The sequence below is a fragment of the Anser cygnoides genome, chromosome 3, assembly GCF_040182565.1.
Source record: "Anser cygnoides isolate HZ-2024a breed goose chromosome 3, Taihu_goose_T2T_genome, whole genome shotgun sequence".
NCBI classification, from domain to species: Eukaryota; Metazoa; Chordata; class Aves; order Anseriformes; family Anatidae; genus Anser; species Anser cygnoides.
Genome location: NC_089875.1, coordinates 92,543,691 through 92,563,241, shown reverse-complemented (window position 1 = coordinate 92,563,241; position 19,551 = coordinate 92,543,691). Strand labels below are relative to the sequence as shown.

Genomic DNA, 19,551 nt, shown 5'->3' with positions numbered 1-19,551 from the left:
CCAGGTAAATTAAGAAAGTTACTATCTAAATACATGATATCCTTCCTATCTTATCTCTATTTCCACATAGCTGGAGAAATACTGTGGGTGTAGAATTCAAATAACAATTGACTGGAAAATCAGAATATGAAGAATATTCTGATTTTATAGGTGCTTACAAGAAGCCAATAACACAGGAGCAAGAGAAGCAAAACAGATGAGAAGAAATACTGAACAATGGAAATAGGTGGTTGAGAGAGAAAAATGAGTGCAAGAACTATATAAGAAAAAAGATTAGACAAAGGCTCTGTAAATGGGATGAAAGAATTGTATTAGATATACTGAGAGAAGAAGCCAGTGGAGGCATATAAAAAAAAAAAAAAAAAAAAAGATGAGATTAGAACAGCTTCTTGTCAGTCTATTTGAATATCATATTTTAGTAGTCATCGTGAAATATTTCTCAGTTTCTCTTTTACATGTTTAAAAAAATATAAAATAGAAATATGATCATATCTAAGCATTTAACTGAAAAAAGAATACTGATTTTTTTTCAAGTCTGTCACTTTTAAACTCACAGTACAATGAAGGTGTTTGAAATTATTTACATTTGATGATTTCCTTTTTGCATGGTGACCTACTTATTTTAAAAGCCTTGTATAATACACAAAAAGTAAAGCACAGGCAAGATATAATACTAATAGACAAAGAAATAAAGTTTACGCAACAAGGCATTAAAAATATCAAAATTTTCATGGAGGAGTTAAATAGAGATACAGACGTCATCCTTTTGATATCACAGTATAGGTTCTGATCTCATGAGATCTCATGAGATACATATGGCTATAACACTCTTTCTGATACAGAACGTAAACATTCAGCTAATGCTTTTCCTTGCCTACATGTATTTATACATCACATACAGGTATTATCTGCATTCAGACATACATGAATGTTTGCTTTAATGAGCACAAACATCCATGTGTTCACAACTGGTTAAAATATGCATTTGCAATTGCCAAAAAACTTTCAGGCAGATTCAACATCTTATATTATCCCCATAGACACATGTATAATAGGAAATCCTATGTGTTTATGCAGGCAGTTAAACCAATAAATAAGGTGCAGTCTCCACCAAAAGCTAATTTATGATACAGGTACAACTGGAATATTAGGGATTAAATTAAATTTATAGGAGATCAGATAATCATTCTGATATCTACATGTTGGAAACAAATTTTCATGTGGAATCTTAACATTAATTTGTACCCTGATTAGTTATCACATCACAGAGACCAAGACAGAGTAAATTTTGAAGCTGAATTACTCTGCATAGCAGTGATAACCTCTGAAATAAATGCAATGTGCTGTTACTCCAGTCCGAAGGAATACATTCCGAGCCACCCAACTGAGATTTGTTGCAAGCACTTGACTTTTTCATTTTTGACTCTTAGCGCTAAATTCCATACTGATTAAATCAGCATAGCATAGATCTCCTGGCTTCAATGACAGTACTTAAATTTACTGTGATAACAGTCAGCAATGTTCATAGAGAACAGTTTTGGCAAAACCAATAAATCATTCACCAACAATTTTTAGATGTATCACTTCAATAGGAGATCTTGGATTCACTGATTAACCACTGTGAAATAACAGATTCGAGTATACGTATCAGAAAGAAAGAGTGAAGAAGGAAGGAGGAAGGAAGGAAGGAAGGAAGGAAGGAAGGAAGGAAGGAAGGAAGGAAGAAGGAAGGAAGGAAGGAAGGAAGGAAGGAAGGAAGGAAGGAAGGAAGGAAGGAAGGAAGGAAGGAAGGAAGGAAGGAAGGAAGGAAGGAAGGAAGGAAGGAAGGGGAAGATTTTGGTGCAGACAAGACATTGTTGGCAGAAGACCAGGAATATTTACAGAATTTATAAAAGAGAAACCCCCGTGGCTCTTAGCAGTAGATATGATACATTCAGTATAAATGCTAAATAACATGCTGTGGTTTAATCACTTTTCTTTATTGTCCATTTTTGATCCAGTGATAGATAACTAAACAAGCTATATGCTTCTGTCATTTCAGTCTTCACACTCACCCAAGCATAGTTTTCCATCTTAAAAACAAAAACAATCAAACAAAAACCCTGCTAATATTCACTTTTGTACCTTACAGTTTGGGAACTGTCTTCCATGCATGCTCTCATATTTTGGATAGTAGAGTCACGATGTGTCTCGTAGAATTATAACTGCCACCCGTGGCTCTTTACTGTCATACACCACATTTTCACAGCATATTCTGCCCTTTGCTAACATAAAAGTATTCCTCACCTTTCAGTCTTTAGTTAAAGAACACAGTATATACCAAGAGCATGATTCTATTCTCACATACATTTTACCATTGATACAAGCTGAATTGATGCCAGGATACACCTCTCTGACTCAGGTTTTACAAATAAGAATATTAAGTAAACTCAGCTATTTCTTAACAATCTCATAGCAAGAGTATTTCAGAAGACTAATACCTGAAACATATATTTCAATACATTCCAATAAAAGCTGTATTTCTTAAACTTTGAATGATACATTTACATCTGTTTTTAATGAGTAGTTGAACTTCACAGCACCTCCTTGTAGAGTTGTGGACTGTGAACCAGTTACTCATGGTCATTTAAGAAGTCTATCCATTTCAGTAAGCAGTATTTGACATTCATGCCTGCCACTATTAGTGTGTGAAGCTTTCTCTTTTTCAGGTATTATTATAATTGTAAAAGATGCCAAAAGTGTATATAACCTACACATTAATGTATGAACAAATTGTTTCAAATAAACAGTTTACTCTGCATGTCCACTAAACAGCCAAAGAAGTGAATTGGTCAAAAGAATTATTTCTGTCAAATACAAAAGTGTCTTCTTTCAAAGTCATAAAGTATGTTACTCTTACCTCTATGCATTTGTTCCCAATTCCAAAGCATTCCTTAACCTGAAGACAAACCTTGTCATGTTCATTCAAATTTTAGTTCACAGACACTTATAGAAAAATACATAGGTCCTTCCTCTTTTAAAACATTAGGGAAATGCAGCTAATGTTAAGTATATGTTGTGTTCAAATTTCATTATTACAAGAACAAAAATTTCAGGTTGAGAAGAAAGACCTTGAGGATTTCCTTCTTTGTTATCAACTTGATCTGAGCCTTGACTAAATCTTTAAATTTTGAAATATATCCACTCACTTTAGGAAATTATAGGCACTCAGCCAATCTTTTCAAGCTGGAATACTGATGTTATGACATTTTGATGTCCCAAACGCTCCAGCTTCCATCTGGTTCCATGAGCTCTAAAAATCTTCGTCAGTTTTTTATTATTAAAATACTCAAAAAGAGTGAAGATGAAAACAATCATACTAGAAAAAAAACTCAGGCCTTTCTGCCTCAGTAGTAACTGCAAGTAAATACTTAAGGAGGATTAAAACTAGGGCAAGATTCTCTCCTAAAACTCTCAAAAACTTTTGGATTTGACACTGATATTTTAGTTGCTGCAGAGCAGTGCTTACACTAAATCAATGACTTTTCCATTTCTCATACTGCCCTGCCAGCGAGGTGGCTGGGGGTGCACAAGAGGCTGGGGCGGACAGAACCAGGACAGCTGACCCAAACTGGTCAAAGGGATATTCCATACCATGTGATGTCATGCTGAATCATTATATGGGGTGGCTGGCCAGAGTGGGGGGAGTACCACTGCTCGGAAGCAGGCTGGGCATCACTGAGTGGGTGGTGAGCAGTTGCATCGTGCATCACTTGCTTTGCATATTATTTTATTATTATTATTATTAAGCATTCATTTTCTGTCCTATTAAACTGTCTTTATTTCTACTCATGAGCTTTTGCTTTTTTTTTTTTTTTGGATTCTCTCCCCCTTTCCCACTGAGGGTGGTGTGTGTGTGAGTGATCCACTGTGTGGTGCTTCACTGCCTGTTGTAGGTTAAGCTACAACACTGTAGTATCATAGGCTCACTACCTGTCCTTTTTTTCACCTCAGGATGAAGTTTCCTGCCTAGTCATAGACAAAAGAATGGTCTTTCCATTAAAACACTGGATATAAGAAAAATACCGTCCTTAGACACACAACATACTTATTTTTTTTTAGTGGATGCATTTGTATCAAAGAAACATGTAGAAGAGTACTATGGTCAGATTCTAATTCCCATTCTGTAGCATGGAGTTCAGAAACCTGAGATAGGATAAAGGTTTCCCTTACAATAAGATACAGTAAGTCGGTAGAGGGCTTGAACGGGAATAGTCCCGGTGAAGGCCGCCGAAATTGGCGGGGCGCCCCCTTCGATAGGTTTCCCGATCAAATTACCTCTATCCGAGTCACGGCACCAAATTTGTTATAAATTACTCTTTTAGCCAGAAAGAATTAGTTTATTGAGTAAGCGATCAGCAAGCAAAACAGCGCTGGGTGGTCGGGGAGTCCATGCTCCTCCAAACGGCTCGCGCCCCCCCTTTTTCGCAGTCCCCTTTTATCATCAAGATCTTCCGGGGTTACGTGGCCCCTTTCTAGTACTGCGGCTGCGTCGATTGTTGCTAGGGGGTCGTCTCTGGTTCCTCTGGTGGTCGCACAGATGAAGGCAGTAGTCTTCCTCTGCTTGGTATGTGGTGTTTTCTCCTCCTTTATTGGTCATGTTAGTTTGTCTTAAGATAGGGCAGTGGGTTATTGGTTTGGCAATTGTATTATTTACACAAGGTTCTCTCAATCTTATGTCTGAGACATCAACAGGCAGGATGTCTCAAGGTTCATACCGCCGCCTGGGTGACTCCTTTTGTTCCCTTCTTAATATAGCCATGAGAAATAATGAACAAACATTCCTTATACATCACAGGTTTTCCTTACAGTAAGATTCTTGGGAAGAGTAATCTGCCTTAGAAAGTCCAGTATAGTCACCATGCTGAGTGAGGAACAACCTAAAGCCTCAGAAAACAATGGATATTGATGCAAAGGATCAGACTGAAAACCTCCCAAAAATCAGTTTGTCTACCCCATACATTTCAAGCTATCACTTGCTGATGCTCTGGATACACAGTTAAGAATCCACTCCTCAAGACCAGGTCCTGAAGACTTTCTTTTAGGAAATGGTTAGGCCATGCTTTGTAAATTGCAGTAATGGCAGTAACAGTGCCAGAAGACTTGGCTTCCACTCACTGGAACCAAGGGCATGGAACAACATTTAGGCACAATAAGACACCTAGATTATGGTCCTACTTTAGAACATTATTTCTGTATTTCATGCTGAATAGACAGTGGGGACTGAGTCTTCCCGAAACAGGCATGAGAGGAAAAATAAAAATTGAAGACACCCTAACCAAATGCTACTATCCTTTTCTGCTGGCTTAAAAATTATGAGAATTAAAAACTACATGATTCAAACTCTTCAAAAAGGAAGTTGGACACAAGTCTTCCACTAACCACTTGAGCTCTTTGTTAAAAGAAATTTCGTAATGTTATTTTGACTAACATTTTAAGATGAAGAGATCACAGCTGAACTTGGTAGGGAACAAACAGCATATTTTGTGTTTTACACAGTGAACCTACACTAACAACAGAAAGCTAAGCTCTAGACAGGATTATCAGTCCCTCATTTACACAAATGCAAGAAAAAATGCAACACAAGACACCATCTTTTAACTCTGTCCATTGTGATTACTGATCTCAATGACCCACAAAGTACATAAAATCACACTTCTCCAAAATAAGTAAGTAAAATGAAGGACATTAAAGATGGATTCAGCATTAACTCTGAATTTCTTACTTTTTAGTGGTGTGAGCCAAAACGCAGGGTTTTTGTATTTATCACAGTTCAATTTGATTAATGACTAGGCAATATCCTAGAGTAGATTAATAACATCAGAGATGAAAGGGCATTTGTAAAATATTTGTCCTCCTCCTAGTATAAAGAGGATTTCAGTGCATTTAGATAATTAACATGAAAATAGTGGCCTTGTTTTTATTTTGTTCTTTGCATAAATATTCTCCAATTAATTTGGCAAAGCTTATGATATAGTCTACATGTAGAGAGTGAAATGAGTTTCTCCTAGTTTTACAGTCATATAACACAACAACTCACTAGAATCTCACCACAAGTGTACATGCAAACATGGACAAGTTACAAGTTTGTTTTAAAATGACAACCATTATATATGAAAGACATAAAGCACTGAAAACATAGACTTCATAGACTGAAAGACAAGAAAAAATACTCTAATCACCTAGCCAAAGAACATCAACTCATCTACCAGTGTTACTGGTAAAACAGATACTCCCAGCTATCCATGAAATATGCAACTGAGGAAGCACAAATTCAGGAAAGATGCCATAGAATGACATCTGGTCAAAATTAAGAGCTGTAAATATTTATGTGCAATTACAACTTAAAAGCAAAATCAGTGAAATAGAAGGCTTTCCAATAGAGGAAAGGCTTTATGTTATAGTCATAATAGAAATGGAAAAAGCTACTGGAAGATAATTTAATTAAAAAAAAAAAAAAGTAACAGTTCTTTGTTGTAAACTGTCCTAGAAAGACAGATTAAACCAGTCCCATAAGGAATTTTGCTCTCTAATTCTATAAATTACAGTGGGAAAAAAACTCTAAGTGAAGAGGGCTGTACATCAGAAAGGTTAGTACTAAAGGAACCCTTGGCTACAAGAAGGCATGCACCAAAGGATGCAGATCATGACTGGGATATCGCGTGCAGTTTTGAAAATTAAAAAGGCAAGAAAATGTATTAAAATAGGATAATCCTAGATCTTAGACTACCCAATTAGAAACAAATGTAATCTCTAAATGCCAAACCTTAAAAGATATAATTTCTCAGAATAAAGGGTAGTTTTTGAAACAGCACATACTTGGGAAGAGAGTATTCCAAGAAACGACTGTTACCTTGGAAGACATGATATCCTTAAATCAGCTAGCTCAGCTGATAACTCAGCTGATAAACTACAGCTCCATATTAAAGCACAGTTTAGACATGCCTTTGGACTTCAATCATAATAAGTAGAAAGAAGTCAAGGATTAACAATATCTAAACTGATATGTAAAGTGATCATAAAACAAGAAGGTTAAATTTATCTAGGAAGAAATAAGATATAAAATCAAATATAATGACACAAACATTTGGACAGAGGTAATCAATAAAATGTATTTTAGTTGAGAAAAAAAAACACCCAAGTCATAAAACTAAAGGCAGTTGGGTCCTTAGATGGGGCATTCATATTGCTCTCAAACCCAATAATATTTCCACTGATAAATGCACATGTGGGAGAGAGAAAGGAGAGGAGAAAAACAAGGAAAATAAGTTACAAACCAGTGCAGTGAAATGAAAGGAATTCAAATACTACTTGAGCTAAGTGGCAAACTGCAAAAATCTACAAAGGCAGATTTCATGAAATGAGGAAAATGATCATAAGTTACGACAGTGAAGAAGTCAGAAGGAAAACTGGACAGAAAAGGTAAGTGCTGAAAATGTAAAAATAAAAATAAAAATAAAAAATTAAAAGAAACCCCTTAAGTATATCAAAAGCAAGAAGTTTGTAAGAGTCACTAGGCCTGCTGGGAATTTCAGAGAATAAAGACAGCAGTTAAGGAAGAGAAGGATGTTGCTAGGAAGATAGTAGATTTATTTGCATCAGTCTTCTCAATAGAGGATGCTAGGGAGATACTTACTTTTTGGTAATAAAAATGAGGTACTATCAGATGAAGAGGTACTGGAACAAATCAATCATTTAAAAAGCAGGAATCTACCAGGACCGAAAATTCTGAATAAGAGCTATGAAAACCCTAATTAAAAAACAACTCCTGTACTGAAAGGCTAGAAAGTGGCAAATGTTTCATATATATTATGAAAAGGCTTTAGGATGATTCAGGGAATCAAAGATTCATAAATCTTACATCTGTAACTGGCAAATTAAAAATAAGAAAATAAGACTTGGAAGATGATGAGATGATAGGTCTTTGCAAAGGAAGATGTTGTCTTATTCATCTGTTAGGATGTTTTCAACACATCAGTAAAATACTGTAGAGGTCAAAGGAAAACCAATAGAAATCATTTATTTAAACTTTCTAAAGGCCTTGGCAAACTGTTTCACAAGAGTGATAAAAAGAAGAGACACAGACAGCTAACTGAAGATCTCTGTTCATTGTAGCAGATTATCAGAAGAAAGAAGCAAGAAATTAAAATGAATCAAGAATAAGACACAGCATGACCACGAAAAACGATGTTATATAAATCAGTGCTGCTGTCTGATCTGAACTACCATTTGCAGTACTGGCTTCTACATCTCAGAAGGGTATCAGAAAACTAGAGGGAGTTAGAGAAAAGTGACAAAAGTGATGGAAGTTCTTAAAAAACATCAACAACAACAACACTGTTTTGTGGAAATAGGTCAGAATAACTGTAATTGTTTTAGAGGAAAATTAAAAGAAGCATGAGAAAAACACATGAAATAATTACTAGAAGTAAACCAGAATTTCATTTCTGCCTTCCTTAACATGGTTACATGCAATTAAACTTCAAGACAGCAAATTTAACAGAAGTGATGCACATCAGTTTTCCCATAGTTTGTTTTTGCTGTAGAGCTTGTTCTTTGAAAACACTGAGATAAAAATAAATAAATAAATAAATAATATTAGACTTAAAAGAACTGGATGTTTATGTGAATAAGAAGAATGCATTGAGTTAAACTAGTTAAGAGTATTGCAGGTAAACTGAAATTTATTTGGAGACTTAAATATATCTGTAATTACTGTAGACTAGCAGTAGACTGGTCTATTATAGACTTTATGAAGCCAAATCCTCAAAAATATCCCTGTGCTGGGTTTTCTGCACTTTCCTTGGAAGTGTTCAGGGGTCACTGTCTGAGGTATGGATGCTGCACAAGCCTCAGATGTACTTCAGACCCCTTTGGTCCATGCTCCTATTGTCAGTATTTCATGAATTTAACTGTTTCTAGCCCAGTAACTGGGAGTGAATCATAATATCAAAATATTTAAACTAGCAGAATTTCAAAGTTTTTGTAAAAATCTTTACGGACAAAGCTATATAAAGAATGAAAATACTGAAGCAAGCAAAAAATAGTTGACGTTTTCAACTTAAAAATTGTCAGTCAAACAAAGGTTTGTTTGAAATTTGGAAGAGGACATTATTTTCTCATTAAAAATCAGCTTTTCAAAGGAAAACCAATACTTTCTCTGTTTTTTTTTACAATTTTTAAATAGAAGCATTTAACCACCCCTACCCATCAGTTATGCTATATATTCTTGAGCACCATCTACTGGTGCTGCATTATTAATTAACTATTTATGAAAATATAAAGCACTTTAATAAAATTCCAATCTCATTGTAATTCTCTTGCTCTTAAAAAGAAATTTAAAATGGATAAGACAGAATATAACCTAAGAGCCTTCCACATCTGAGCAAATTAAGATGTGGGGAACAGATCTGTGCCCCGATCACACATCGGTGAGCTAAGAGGCTTCATAAATATAGCACTTGACTCTTACCTGTTACTTGACTCTATAGCCACACTTGTTTCCATTTTTGTGCATAATAAGATGACATCTAAGTCCATAACTGTCTACATCTAGCTGTAGTCAATTAAGCATATGATAATAATATGATAATAGAGAATGATAATAGAGAATTAAACTACAAAATTAAGGGAATTTAGATAAATTATTTGTTGAAAAGCCTTCAGTGAGTTCAATGTTGGAGATAAACTATCTTTTATTTGCTCATAGAACTGCAGGTTGCAAGAGTGACCTTGACTTGGAAAGATTTCCCCGCAAGCTGACAAGTGGTTAAGTCAGAGAACAGTCCATTTTTCAAAGCCATTTGCTTTAAGCTGTGGCTTCCCTTATACAATTTGCAGCAAAAATCTCAATGAATTATAATTCGAGTTATAATTTTGTTGAATTTTGTGCTATGTTCTCTAAAACCTGGACTGAAATCACTCAGTTACTGTGACTGAGGTACCAAAGATCTTAAACTGCTACTGTGGGTGGGAAGAGAGAAAGAGAGAAAGAGAGAAAGAGAGAAAGAGAGAGAGAGAGAGAGAGAGAGAGAGAGAAAGAAAGAAAGAAAGAAAGAAAAAGAAAGAAAGAAAGAAAGAAAGAAAGAAAGAAAAAGAAAGAAAAAGAGAGAGAGAGAGAGAGAAAGAAAGAAAGAAAAAGAAAGAAAAAAAAAAAGAAAGAGAAAAAAGAGAGAAAGAAAGAAAGAAAGAAAGAAAGAAAGAAAGAAAGAAAGAAAGAAAGAAAAAGAAAGAAAGAAAGAAAATGAGGAAAAAGCAACTAAACAAACCCTTTAATTTATTCCATCCAGCATATTACATTTAGTAAGCAGCATTTTTTTCCCACCAATACAGAGATTACTTAAAAATATTACTCTCCACCCTCGTTCCTAGTTTGGATTGAGCCCAACCTTTCTGAAACAATCACATCCAGTCTAGAAAGCAGCACTATAAATTTAGTGTTCACAATGTTGTGCCTATCCCCACCACACTACTACTGAGTGACATAACACTTATTTTAGTGCCTTGATACTTTCTTTGTAGTACAGATGGCACCACATGTGCCATGCAGTTCTGACAGTACTGCTGTGAAATAGCATGGGATTGCATTAATACCTAATTTCTAGGTTTTAACAGAGATACAGAACCTGGATCTGCTCAATATTTCTGGATGATGTGTATATATTCACTCTACATCTGCCCTATGCTAAATGTACATATAAAACAGCACCTTTCCAAACAAAAATTAGCTGCATGTCCAGTTTAAACAAATATAGTGTCATTTCTATTTATTTATATTTTATGGACATACACTGACTTTTACTTGTAGTGTATCAATAGTCCAGATTTTTGATATTTCAAATGCAGCTGCATGACACCTGGCAAACAAACTCTTTCTGAAGTTGGCCTTAGTTCAAGGAGGCAGGCACATACAAGTGGACCATCAGTATTTAACAAATGGTATATCTTATTTTAGAACTAGCTCCAGCAATTAAAAACTACACTGTTCAGGTCTCATGGCAACAAATCTTGAAAAGAAATCTGCAGAGTGCTCTGTGCCTCCATCTCTCTGTTCTTCAGCTCACAGAGTTAACTTGAGTATGACTTGCGCAACTCCCAGCCTTTTCCTTGCTTGCAGACGAGGCCAGCCCTTCCAAATTCCACTCCAGCATTGCCATGTCTTCACAAAAACTAAAGTGGAAGTTAATCACAGGGTCAGGATACCCAGTAAGTTGTTTAAGACAATAGTTTAACATACACCGTGTATTAATTTTCATCTCCACTTGCAAATAAAAAAATCTACAAGTTGTCAGTGCTGCAGGAAATGGGTGAAAGAGTTCACTCAGGGTGGCTTCTCCCTATGACTTACCCTCATGTTCTTCTTTTACAATGAAGGGAGTAAAAAGGTATTTAAATACTGCCTTGTATGTACACCTTCGATTTGTCCTGCTCATACCAACTTGTCAATGAACTGAACTACTTTTGAAGTATTTCAAGCAACACAATGATCATCCAGAGATCATACAGAGTATCACTGAACATGAGAGAGTATGATCATCTCTGAGCCATAAATGGTTCAGTTTTCATTGCACTGTATTTGCTGGGCATAGATCATGCACATTTCTCAGTTTCCTTGTACTGAGTAGATTTTTTTTTGTTTGTTTTATTTTGACAACAGGGACATGAATTCTTTTTGTTTGTAAAAGCTAGCAAGGATGTGGTTTACAGCTTGTACCTATGGAAAACACAGTAAAAAGGTATAACCGTTCTTTCATTTACTTTGGCCAGAAGTGGTTTGTGACCAGCAATACCTCTGATCAGAATTTGTGCAGCGTGTAATTGTGATCATAAAAGCTCCGTATTACTGGAATTCAAACCTTTACGGGGCTGAGGGTGCAGAAAACTCTCGGCTTTGAGGAACGGATGGCTTGGACGCTGCCCAGAACTTCAAACTCTCGTTCCATCGGGGTGGGAGGGAGGGGGCCGCCAAACCCAGGCGTGCAGCGGTGTTTCTCGTGAACTTTGGGAGGGCGGGCTTGTCGCAGGGAGCCGGCCACATCGCCTCGGCAGGGCTTTGTTCTCCCTGTCGAGTGGCAGCGGCGGGAGCAGGCAGCCGCCAGGCCGCGGTCTGCCCGCTGACTGACAGCAGCATTTATTAAAATGTCATCCCCTAATTTCCACACCGGATATCTGCTGTCGCGAGCGCTGACCCGACCCCTCGGAGAGCCCGACTCGCCCTGGGGAGCGGGAGAGACGCAGCCGAAAGGGAGGGGGGAGAAAAATGCATATTCAAACCTCCTCGGCTACACCCAAATAATCGGGGGGGGGGGGGGGGGGCATTCACAGCGGAAAGGCACCTTCCGCGGAGCTCCCCCGTCTGTCGCTCCCCCCTGACCCCCCTTGCCGCTACCGATGCCCTGCAGCCGCTGCCTCCTCACAAACTTCGCTGACAGCCCCCCGGGGGGGGGGGGGGGGGGGGGGGGGCAGCGCCTCTCTCGCGACGGGGACCCGGACCAGGTCCCCCCTTTGCTGCGGGGTCCCCCGGGTCCCCCCCCACCGCCCCCTGCCCTGCTCGCGCCCCCGCTGGACGGCGGCGGCCGGGGGAAGGACCGCGACCCGGCCGCAGCCTCCTCCTCCTCTCTCCGTCAGGGAACAAATACGGCGTTAATTGCAGCCTCGCTGAGAAAATTGCCATTGTTCCAGTCAAAGGCGGGCGGCACATTGAAAGGGTTTTTCCTCGGGAGCGCCGTGGCGGTTAATCTGCAGCGCGGAGCCAAAGTGACAGCTCTCGGGGCTGCGACGGAGGGGGGAGGTTGGGGCCGGGGGGAGAGGGGGGGAGGGGGGGATGCTTTTAAAGAAAAAACAAGAGGAAGGAGATCAAGTGCGGTCTTCCCGCCCCTCCACACTCCTGCCATCCTTTCCCCGTTTCCCCAGCGGCGTCAGCCGAGGCCCCCAAAAAATCCCTCCCCGGCGCAGTCAGCGCCGCTCCCGGGACGCGCTGGGTGCCGAGCGGCCCTGACGTGCCAGACGCAGGGGGCCGGGAGGGGCGCCTGGCACACTCACACACACTCACTCACACACACACACACACTCACACTCACACACACTCACACCCGCGCGGAGCGGTGCGCAGGGGCGCGCGCACGCCGCCGCCCCGGGAGAGCGAGGCGGGGGGGGGGGGGGGGGGGGGGGGGGGTGTTGCGCGCACGGGTACGCGCACACAGCCGGCGGCCCCCACGGAGGCTGGCTGGCTGGCTGGCTCGCACACACGCACACACAGACACGCGCGCGCACACACGCGCGCACACGCAGCGGCAGAGCCGCGCTCCCGCTCCCTCCGCGCTCCCCTGCGCGGCCGGCGTTCGCACCGCTCGCTTCCCGACATCGGCAGCCGAGGAACCCCCCCCCCCCTCCCCCTCCCCGCCGCTGTCCGGCTCTTAGTGCCCGAGAGGGGAGGAGGAGGAGGGAGGCAAGAGGAATAAGTCCACCAGTACCACCACCAACAACAAAACCCACCAACAAATCTGCACTAGCGCCTGAGTCCTCCTCCTCTCAGACCGTCGCCTGCCTGGCATCGCCGCTCATCGGGCTGCTGTGCTGAGACTTTGTTTCAAGTAAAAAAAAAAAAAAAAAAAAAAAAAAAAAAGAAAAAAAAATCCATCGCTTGCTCAGCCACTTCCATTTTTCCCCCCCTGCAGTCTCGCTGGTTTGAGGTTGTGTTTTTTTTTTTGTTTTTTTTTTTTTTTTTCCTTCATGTGGTTGGATTTGGTGGATCCGGAGCCAAAGCTGCTTTTTTCCCTCGGTGGGGTGTGCGTGTGCCGTGCGGGGGTTTTCTCGCCGCGTTTTTTATCTTCTGCTGCTTTTTTTAATCTTGGTTTTGAACCTGAGCCGGGGAAAATGGGAAACGGTGCTTCCGACAGAAGGGGAATCTCTCCATCACTGTTGTTGGGACGTGTGCCTGTGGTGCTAGTCTTTTAGAGAAATAGCCTGACAGCTTTCGGAGTGGAAGGTAAGGGTGCCCGGGGCATTTCCATTTCCCATTTCCAGGGATTACGACTGGAGAGCTTTTAGCTTGGGATTCCGGGGAGGAGGCGGCGGAGGAGGGGGACAGGCTGTTGCTGAAGGATAGAGAGAGAGAGACAGCACATACAAAATGATCTCTGCATTTACTTCAGCGCTGCAGTTCAAAAGTTAGAGAAGTCCGTTTGGCGACAGGTCTGCTTCCCCGAGAGTAATTTCCAGCGAGACGAAGAAAACCTGAGGTTTGTGCACGATTGGGGTAATTTTATTGGGGGGTGGGGTGGGGGGGAGATGTTAGGTTAATAGGAAGTTAAAATAAGAGGAGTCAGTGGGTCTTCTGCTGGGGAAAAAAATAAGTGGAGTGATGGCGCCGTCTATGTTCGGCTAAACTACAGTGTCACCTAGAAAATCAGTTTGGGGAATATCCAAACTAAACGCCCGTTTGCTTTTCAGCAGAAAAGGGTTCCCCCCCTTCCCAAACGAGAAACCTTAAGCCTCTCTGGCCATCCTTTAACTCCATCCTCCATGGAAAAGGAAGATTTTATTTAATCTGGTTGCCTAATCCTTTCGGCGAGCAGCTTCCCTCTTGTATTTAGCACTATTGCAAACTAAATGAAATGCTGCCAGCACATTCGATTCGAATGTGTGTGCATGTGTAATACACCGAGGGAGAGGGAGATTAAGACAAAATTGCCTATCAGTAGCTTTGTATGAACAAACACATAACTAAAATGAGGGCTATCTGATTACGTTTCTTCACAGAAAACAGCCTAGCACTGCAGACGTCTTTATTTTTCTAATTTCATAGAGGATGAGAAAAGTCAGAGGCTTTTTCCTTTTCAAATTAAAAAGCAACTAAGGCCCCTTTTTGCTTTCCAGATTATAAAATTAATCCTTTTTCATGGGTGGAATTCCTAATTTAGACACTTATTGTCACATTGGCTTTCAACGCCTACACCATCCTGAATAACACTGCGCAGAACTGCAATGCCTGCAAAGTGCTTCAGAAAAGGGGAAATTGTTTCCAGAATTCCCTGTAAGTTTCTATTTTTTTAAACCTTAAATGCTGTACTGACCCTATTTGGAGAAGGAGGACCATGTTATTCATTGAGATGGATGCTCAGAAAGAGAAAATCTGACCGTGTGGATAGAACTGGCAGCAGCTCTGCTTTTTTTTTTTTTTTTTTTTTTTTTAACCGCAGCTATAAAGAGGGTTAGAGTTGGTGCTGCTTTGCCCATTTCAAGATTCAGAGTTTGAATTGTAATCTAAGAGATACGAAAATCTCTTCAAGGGAGCTTAATCTGGTGATTTGCTGTGTGTTACGCAATGGGAGACAGAAGATGCCATGCTGTTTGGTGAGGAGATGAAAAGCTAGGCAAAGACACATATCAAAACTCAGTAACAGTGTCTGTGTGTGTATGTCTGCCTCTGCTTACAGAGCAACAGTGGAAGAGACTGAAATCCAGAGTTTTGAAATTAGCTTGGCATCACTTCTGCCTACTTGCCTTTGAAAGCAGAAGGTGAAAAGCTACTTATTTGTAAGGGATAACTCAAAGGTTAATGCTGAAAATGTTCAATTTGATTTTTTTTTGGATAACATTACAGAGGTAAATATAACTTAATGTTCACTTTATTAACCTAGGCCACTGTTAAGAAAACAGAGCTCTAGAGGAGGCTGTAGCGGTTGACAGGTGCAGTAAAACAGCTTTATTTGGTGATACTAGCAGAGAAAATGTAATATATCATCATTCAAGCACACATCTGCAAAGCCCAGGAGCTAATCAGACAGTACAAGATATTCAGAGTAAGAGGGCAAGTAAGAGACCCAGTACAGTGCAATAGGTGCAGAGGTCCTACTATAGCACTGCAAGCTATATAGAGCTAATGGTTGCAGACACTAATATAGTGGTCCATTTCATATATCCTAAGAGGTTGTAGCACATTTGAATTACTATCTTAAAATGCTGGCACTTAGTGGTGGTGTCAGACCACCACTAGTTTCATCTGTCTGTCTTTGTTTCTTTCTCTGATACTCTCAACATTTTATTAATATATTAATCTTAGTATTTCCTTCCTGGGATTTATTTTTATAAAGACCTCTGTATGCCAGGTGGCCACTGCAAATGCATGTAGACATATGGAAAATAATATTCCATCTGTAACAAATACTGTTTGGGCTTTTAAAAATTATGGCTGTAATTCTTCACTGTTACTTCCCAGACTTAATAGAAAAATAATACATAACAGCAGATGCTACCGGCTTTCTTGATCTATTCTGGTGAAATTCTCCATGTGCACATTGTACGTGCACAGATATGAATATAGCAAGCTACTTAATTTGCTTTTTGAATAAATAAGTAAATTGTCCTGCTCTTAGTCTGTCAGGTAAGGCGTCTAAATTTTTACCTAAGTTGAGCAGTTCTAGTCCACGCCATGATGACTACAGCCTAGACAGGAGAGGACATTCCTATTAATAATCTAATGATTTTTTTTTTTAATTTGGGTGTAGAAGATTGGTCTGTCGCGATGGCCACGCGATGGCGCTGTTCACACAGCAGCAAAGCGTTCCCTTGTGTTATAAAATAAAAATTACCTGCCCTTCTTTCTGAAACGGGCTCTAACTGCAAGCTTGGAAACAGCTGGCTCGAATATTGGAAGGAGTTTGGTTTTCAATGCGTGAAGAATTCTACTTGCATTTTCATTTCATTTCATCTCCTGCAGGCCAAATGACATAGGATGAAGGCTGTTCGTAATTTGCTGATTTATATATTTTCCACCTATCTACTGGTTATGTTTGGATTTAATGCTGCCCAAGACTTCTGGTGTTCCACGCTGGTGAAGGGGGTCATTTATGGATCATATTCTGTAAGTGAAATGTTTCCTAAAAACTTCACAAACTGCACTTGGACACTGGAAAATCCAGATCCGACCAAATATAGTATTTACCTGAAATTTTCCAAAAAGGACTTCAGCTGCTCCAACTTTTCCCTCTTGGCTTATCAGTTTGATCATTTTTCCCATGAAAAAATAAAGGATCTTTTAAAAAATAACCACTCTATAATGCAGCTCTGCGATTCCAAGAATGCTTTTGTATTTCTGCAGTATGATAAGAATTTTATTCAGATACGCCGCGTCTATCCTATCGATTTCCTAGGATTACACAAAAAAGAAGAAGACCAAAAATCCTTCTTTGAGTTTTTGGTGTTGAACAAGGTGAGCCCGAGCCAGTTTGGGTGCCATGTGTTATGCACTTGGTTGGAGAGCTGCTTGAAATCCGAGAACGGGAGAACCGAGTCCTGTGGGATCATGTATACAAAATGCACCTGCCCTCAGCATTTGGGAGAATGGGGAATAGATGACCAGTCCCTGGTGTTGCTCAATAATGTGGTGCTGCCCCTCAATGAGCAGACAGAGGGCTGCTTGACCCAGGAGCTGCAAACCACCCAGGTCTGCAACCTCACCAGAGAAGCCAAACGGCCTCCAAAAGAAGGTAGGTGCTTCTTGGGGGGGGTGTTGGGGGGGGTGGGGTGCGGGGGGGGGCTGAATCCCACACTGGTGTGTAGGTCCTGTTGCCGTCTCTCTTTGATACTCACATTCATTTGACTTGCTCTTCACTGCGGCTTGCCTCCAGACAAGGTGAAAGGGCTGGAAATGATGTACACTCCCTCTGGGCAAGGAGGGATGCATTCTCATTTCTAAACTGGTCTAGCCTTCAGCATCATGTTCTGCTGAGCAGTACAGAAACTCCTCATATGTAGATTCCCTCTGTTTTCAGCCCTCACAGTAATGCCCACAGGTGATGAGCCAGGAATCACTCACCATCTCTTTACTGCTGCACTCAACTACAAAATCTTGATGAGATCCCTTGACTTTGCAAGGAAAATGTTTCCAAAGGCATGTGGGCATCCTGAGTAGAACACCCAGAGATTTGCCATGGTCAGGACAACTGGTCCCAACTGTGACAGACTTAAAAACAATCTATAAAACAAACGTGGTTCTCCAGGGCAAGCCCTCTGCCCGTGATGCCTAGAGATACAAACCACCATGCACAGTCAGCACATGCCTCTTTGACTTGACAGACCTGCAGGCTGCTGCTGTGCCCCTTTCCCAGGAGGTGTCAACTTCAGGAGATGAAGGCTTTGCATCTCACAGCAATACTAGTGGGGTGGGTGGATGTGTCAGTCCTGACAGCTGCTTCATGTCCCCATTGGAAAAGGTGGGTTGTGGAAGGGTGGGAAGCCAGGAATCCAGCAATTAGAGTGGCAGCCCACTGTCTCTCTGCTTTACACCTCCTGCTTTGGCTTCCTGATGTTTTGGAGAGGTCTGGGGGTGATTTTAGGAAGGGTGCAGAGGGGACCAGAGGGTGGGAAAGCATAGGTTGAACACAAATTGGGGGTTCTTATGTGCAACCTATGGATGTGGGGGTGCTTCAGAGCAGCCATACAGGGCAGACAGGAGGTCCTTGCCCCTGCGGCAAGGGATAAATCATCCAGCCCAGGGTGTTGCATTTTCATGCAGGAAATGTTCCCACTCTTCTTGTTTTCTGCATAGCCACAAAGCTCCCAGTCTGTGGTGAGGCAGCGCCAAGCTCCCAGCCCCCCTAATAGAAGTGGCTTTGTGGAGGAATGTAACATTGACACGTTGTTAGGAGAGGATTTTCTTTAAGGGCAGCCAAGCCCCAGTGCTGTGGGAGAAGAAAAGCTGAACTTGCTCCAGCTGCCGCGGTGCCAGCGGCCGCGGGCAGGGCCGGGGGGTGGGGAGGGGGACAGGGGACACTTTTGGTGTTCTGCAGGTCTCTCCACACACCCAACAGCTCGGAGCCAGGGAAACGGAGCCATCTGAAATGACAGGGAAGCTCCCCTCCTGTAAACTCCCAGAGAAGCCTGCGCAGCGGCAGGGATGCTATTTAACATCGTTTAGAGCTAATTAGTGCCCTGGGAGGCGGAGGCAGCTCCGGCCTCGGCGCCGGGCTCTGCCCGCGGAGGCCCCGGCGAGCAGCTCCCGCAGGGGCCGAGGCGCGTCCCCGGGGATGCTGAGGTGCCACCTCGCCGCTGGGTACAGGGGACACAGCGGGGAGCACAGGCCGCCGAGGTCCCTTCGTAGCTCTCCCGAAAATAGGCTGGGTTCCAGGGGATGTGTGTCTCCCGTGTAAAACACCCACTTTCTGCCCTTAGCAGAGAGGACAGAGAATGCTTAGGGCAAATATTGCATTTTTTTTTTTTTTTCGTAAATTTTGAAACACATTTGCAACGTATTTTCTTTCCGGTCTCAGTCACATTTTAATTCTTGCCCTAATTGCGGCTCTCCCTGGATATTTCCTTGACAAACAGCATTGTTAGAGTGGGTGAAAATTTTATTCTTTAGGTGAAAGGTATTCTTCATTTGTTTTGCCACAGTACTTCTTATTTTAGAGTGTGTGTGTGTGTGCGGCTAAGAATTTTAATAATAATAGAATTATTTAAATGTTTTATTTAATTACTCCATGCACTTGGAAATTGTTCATCTGACTGTTA

The 19,551-nt window shown here is 41.2% G+C and overlaps 1 protein-coding gene and 1 long non-coding RNA gene across 8 annotated transcripts in view; one reads left to right on the top strand and one right to left on the bottom strand.

The window, feature by feature from the left end:
• The window catches only part of LOC106030380 (uncharacterized), a 63,063-nt gene extending 49,423 nt beyond the window's left edge, over positions 1–13,640 (bottom strand). Inside the window, exon 1 of the long non-coding RNA XR_010830519.1 lies at positions 13,534–13,640. This is a non-coding gene — a long non-coding RNA (uncharacterized lncRNA). The remainder of the gene's footprint in view (positions 1–13,533) is intronic.
• A 135-nt stretch (positions 13,641–13,775) lies between these two features.
• Positions 13,776–19,551, top strand: part of ADGRB3 (adhesion G protein-coupled receptor B3) — a 469,357-nt gene continuing 463,581 nt past the window's right edge. For 3 of the 7 annotated variants that reach the window (XM_048077470.2, XM_048077469.2, XM_048077465.2), the window contains exons 1-3: positions 13,800–14,026; positions 14,193–14,279; positions 16,760–17,528. In XM_048077470.2, coding sequence (XP_047933427.2) covers positions 16,775–17,528 — 754 coding nt within the window. In that variant the 5' untranslated portion in view covers positions 13,800–14,026; positions 14,193–14,279; positions 16,760–16,774. Of the gene's footprint in view, positions 14,027–14,192; positions 14,280–14,916; positions 15,074–16,759; positions 17,529–19,551 lie in introns of all 7 variants that reach the window. The other 4 variants (XM_048077467.2, XM_048077468.2, XM_048077471.2 and 1 more) reach the window with 4 other exon arrangements.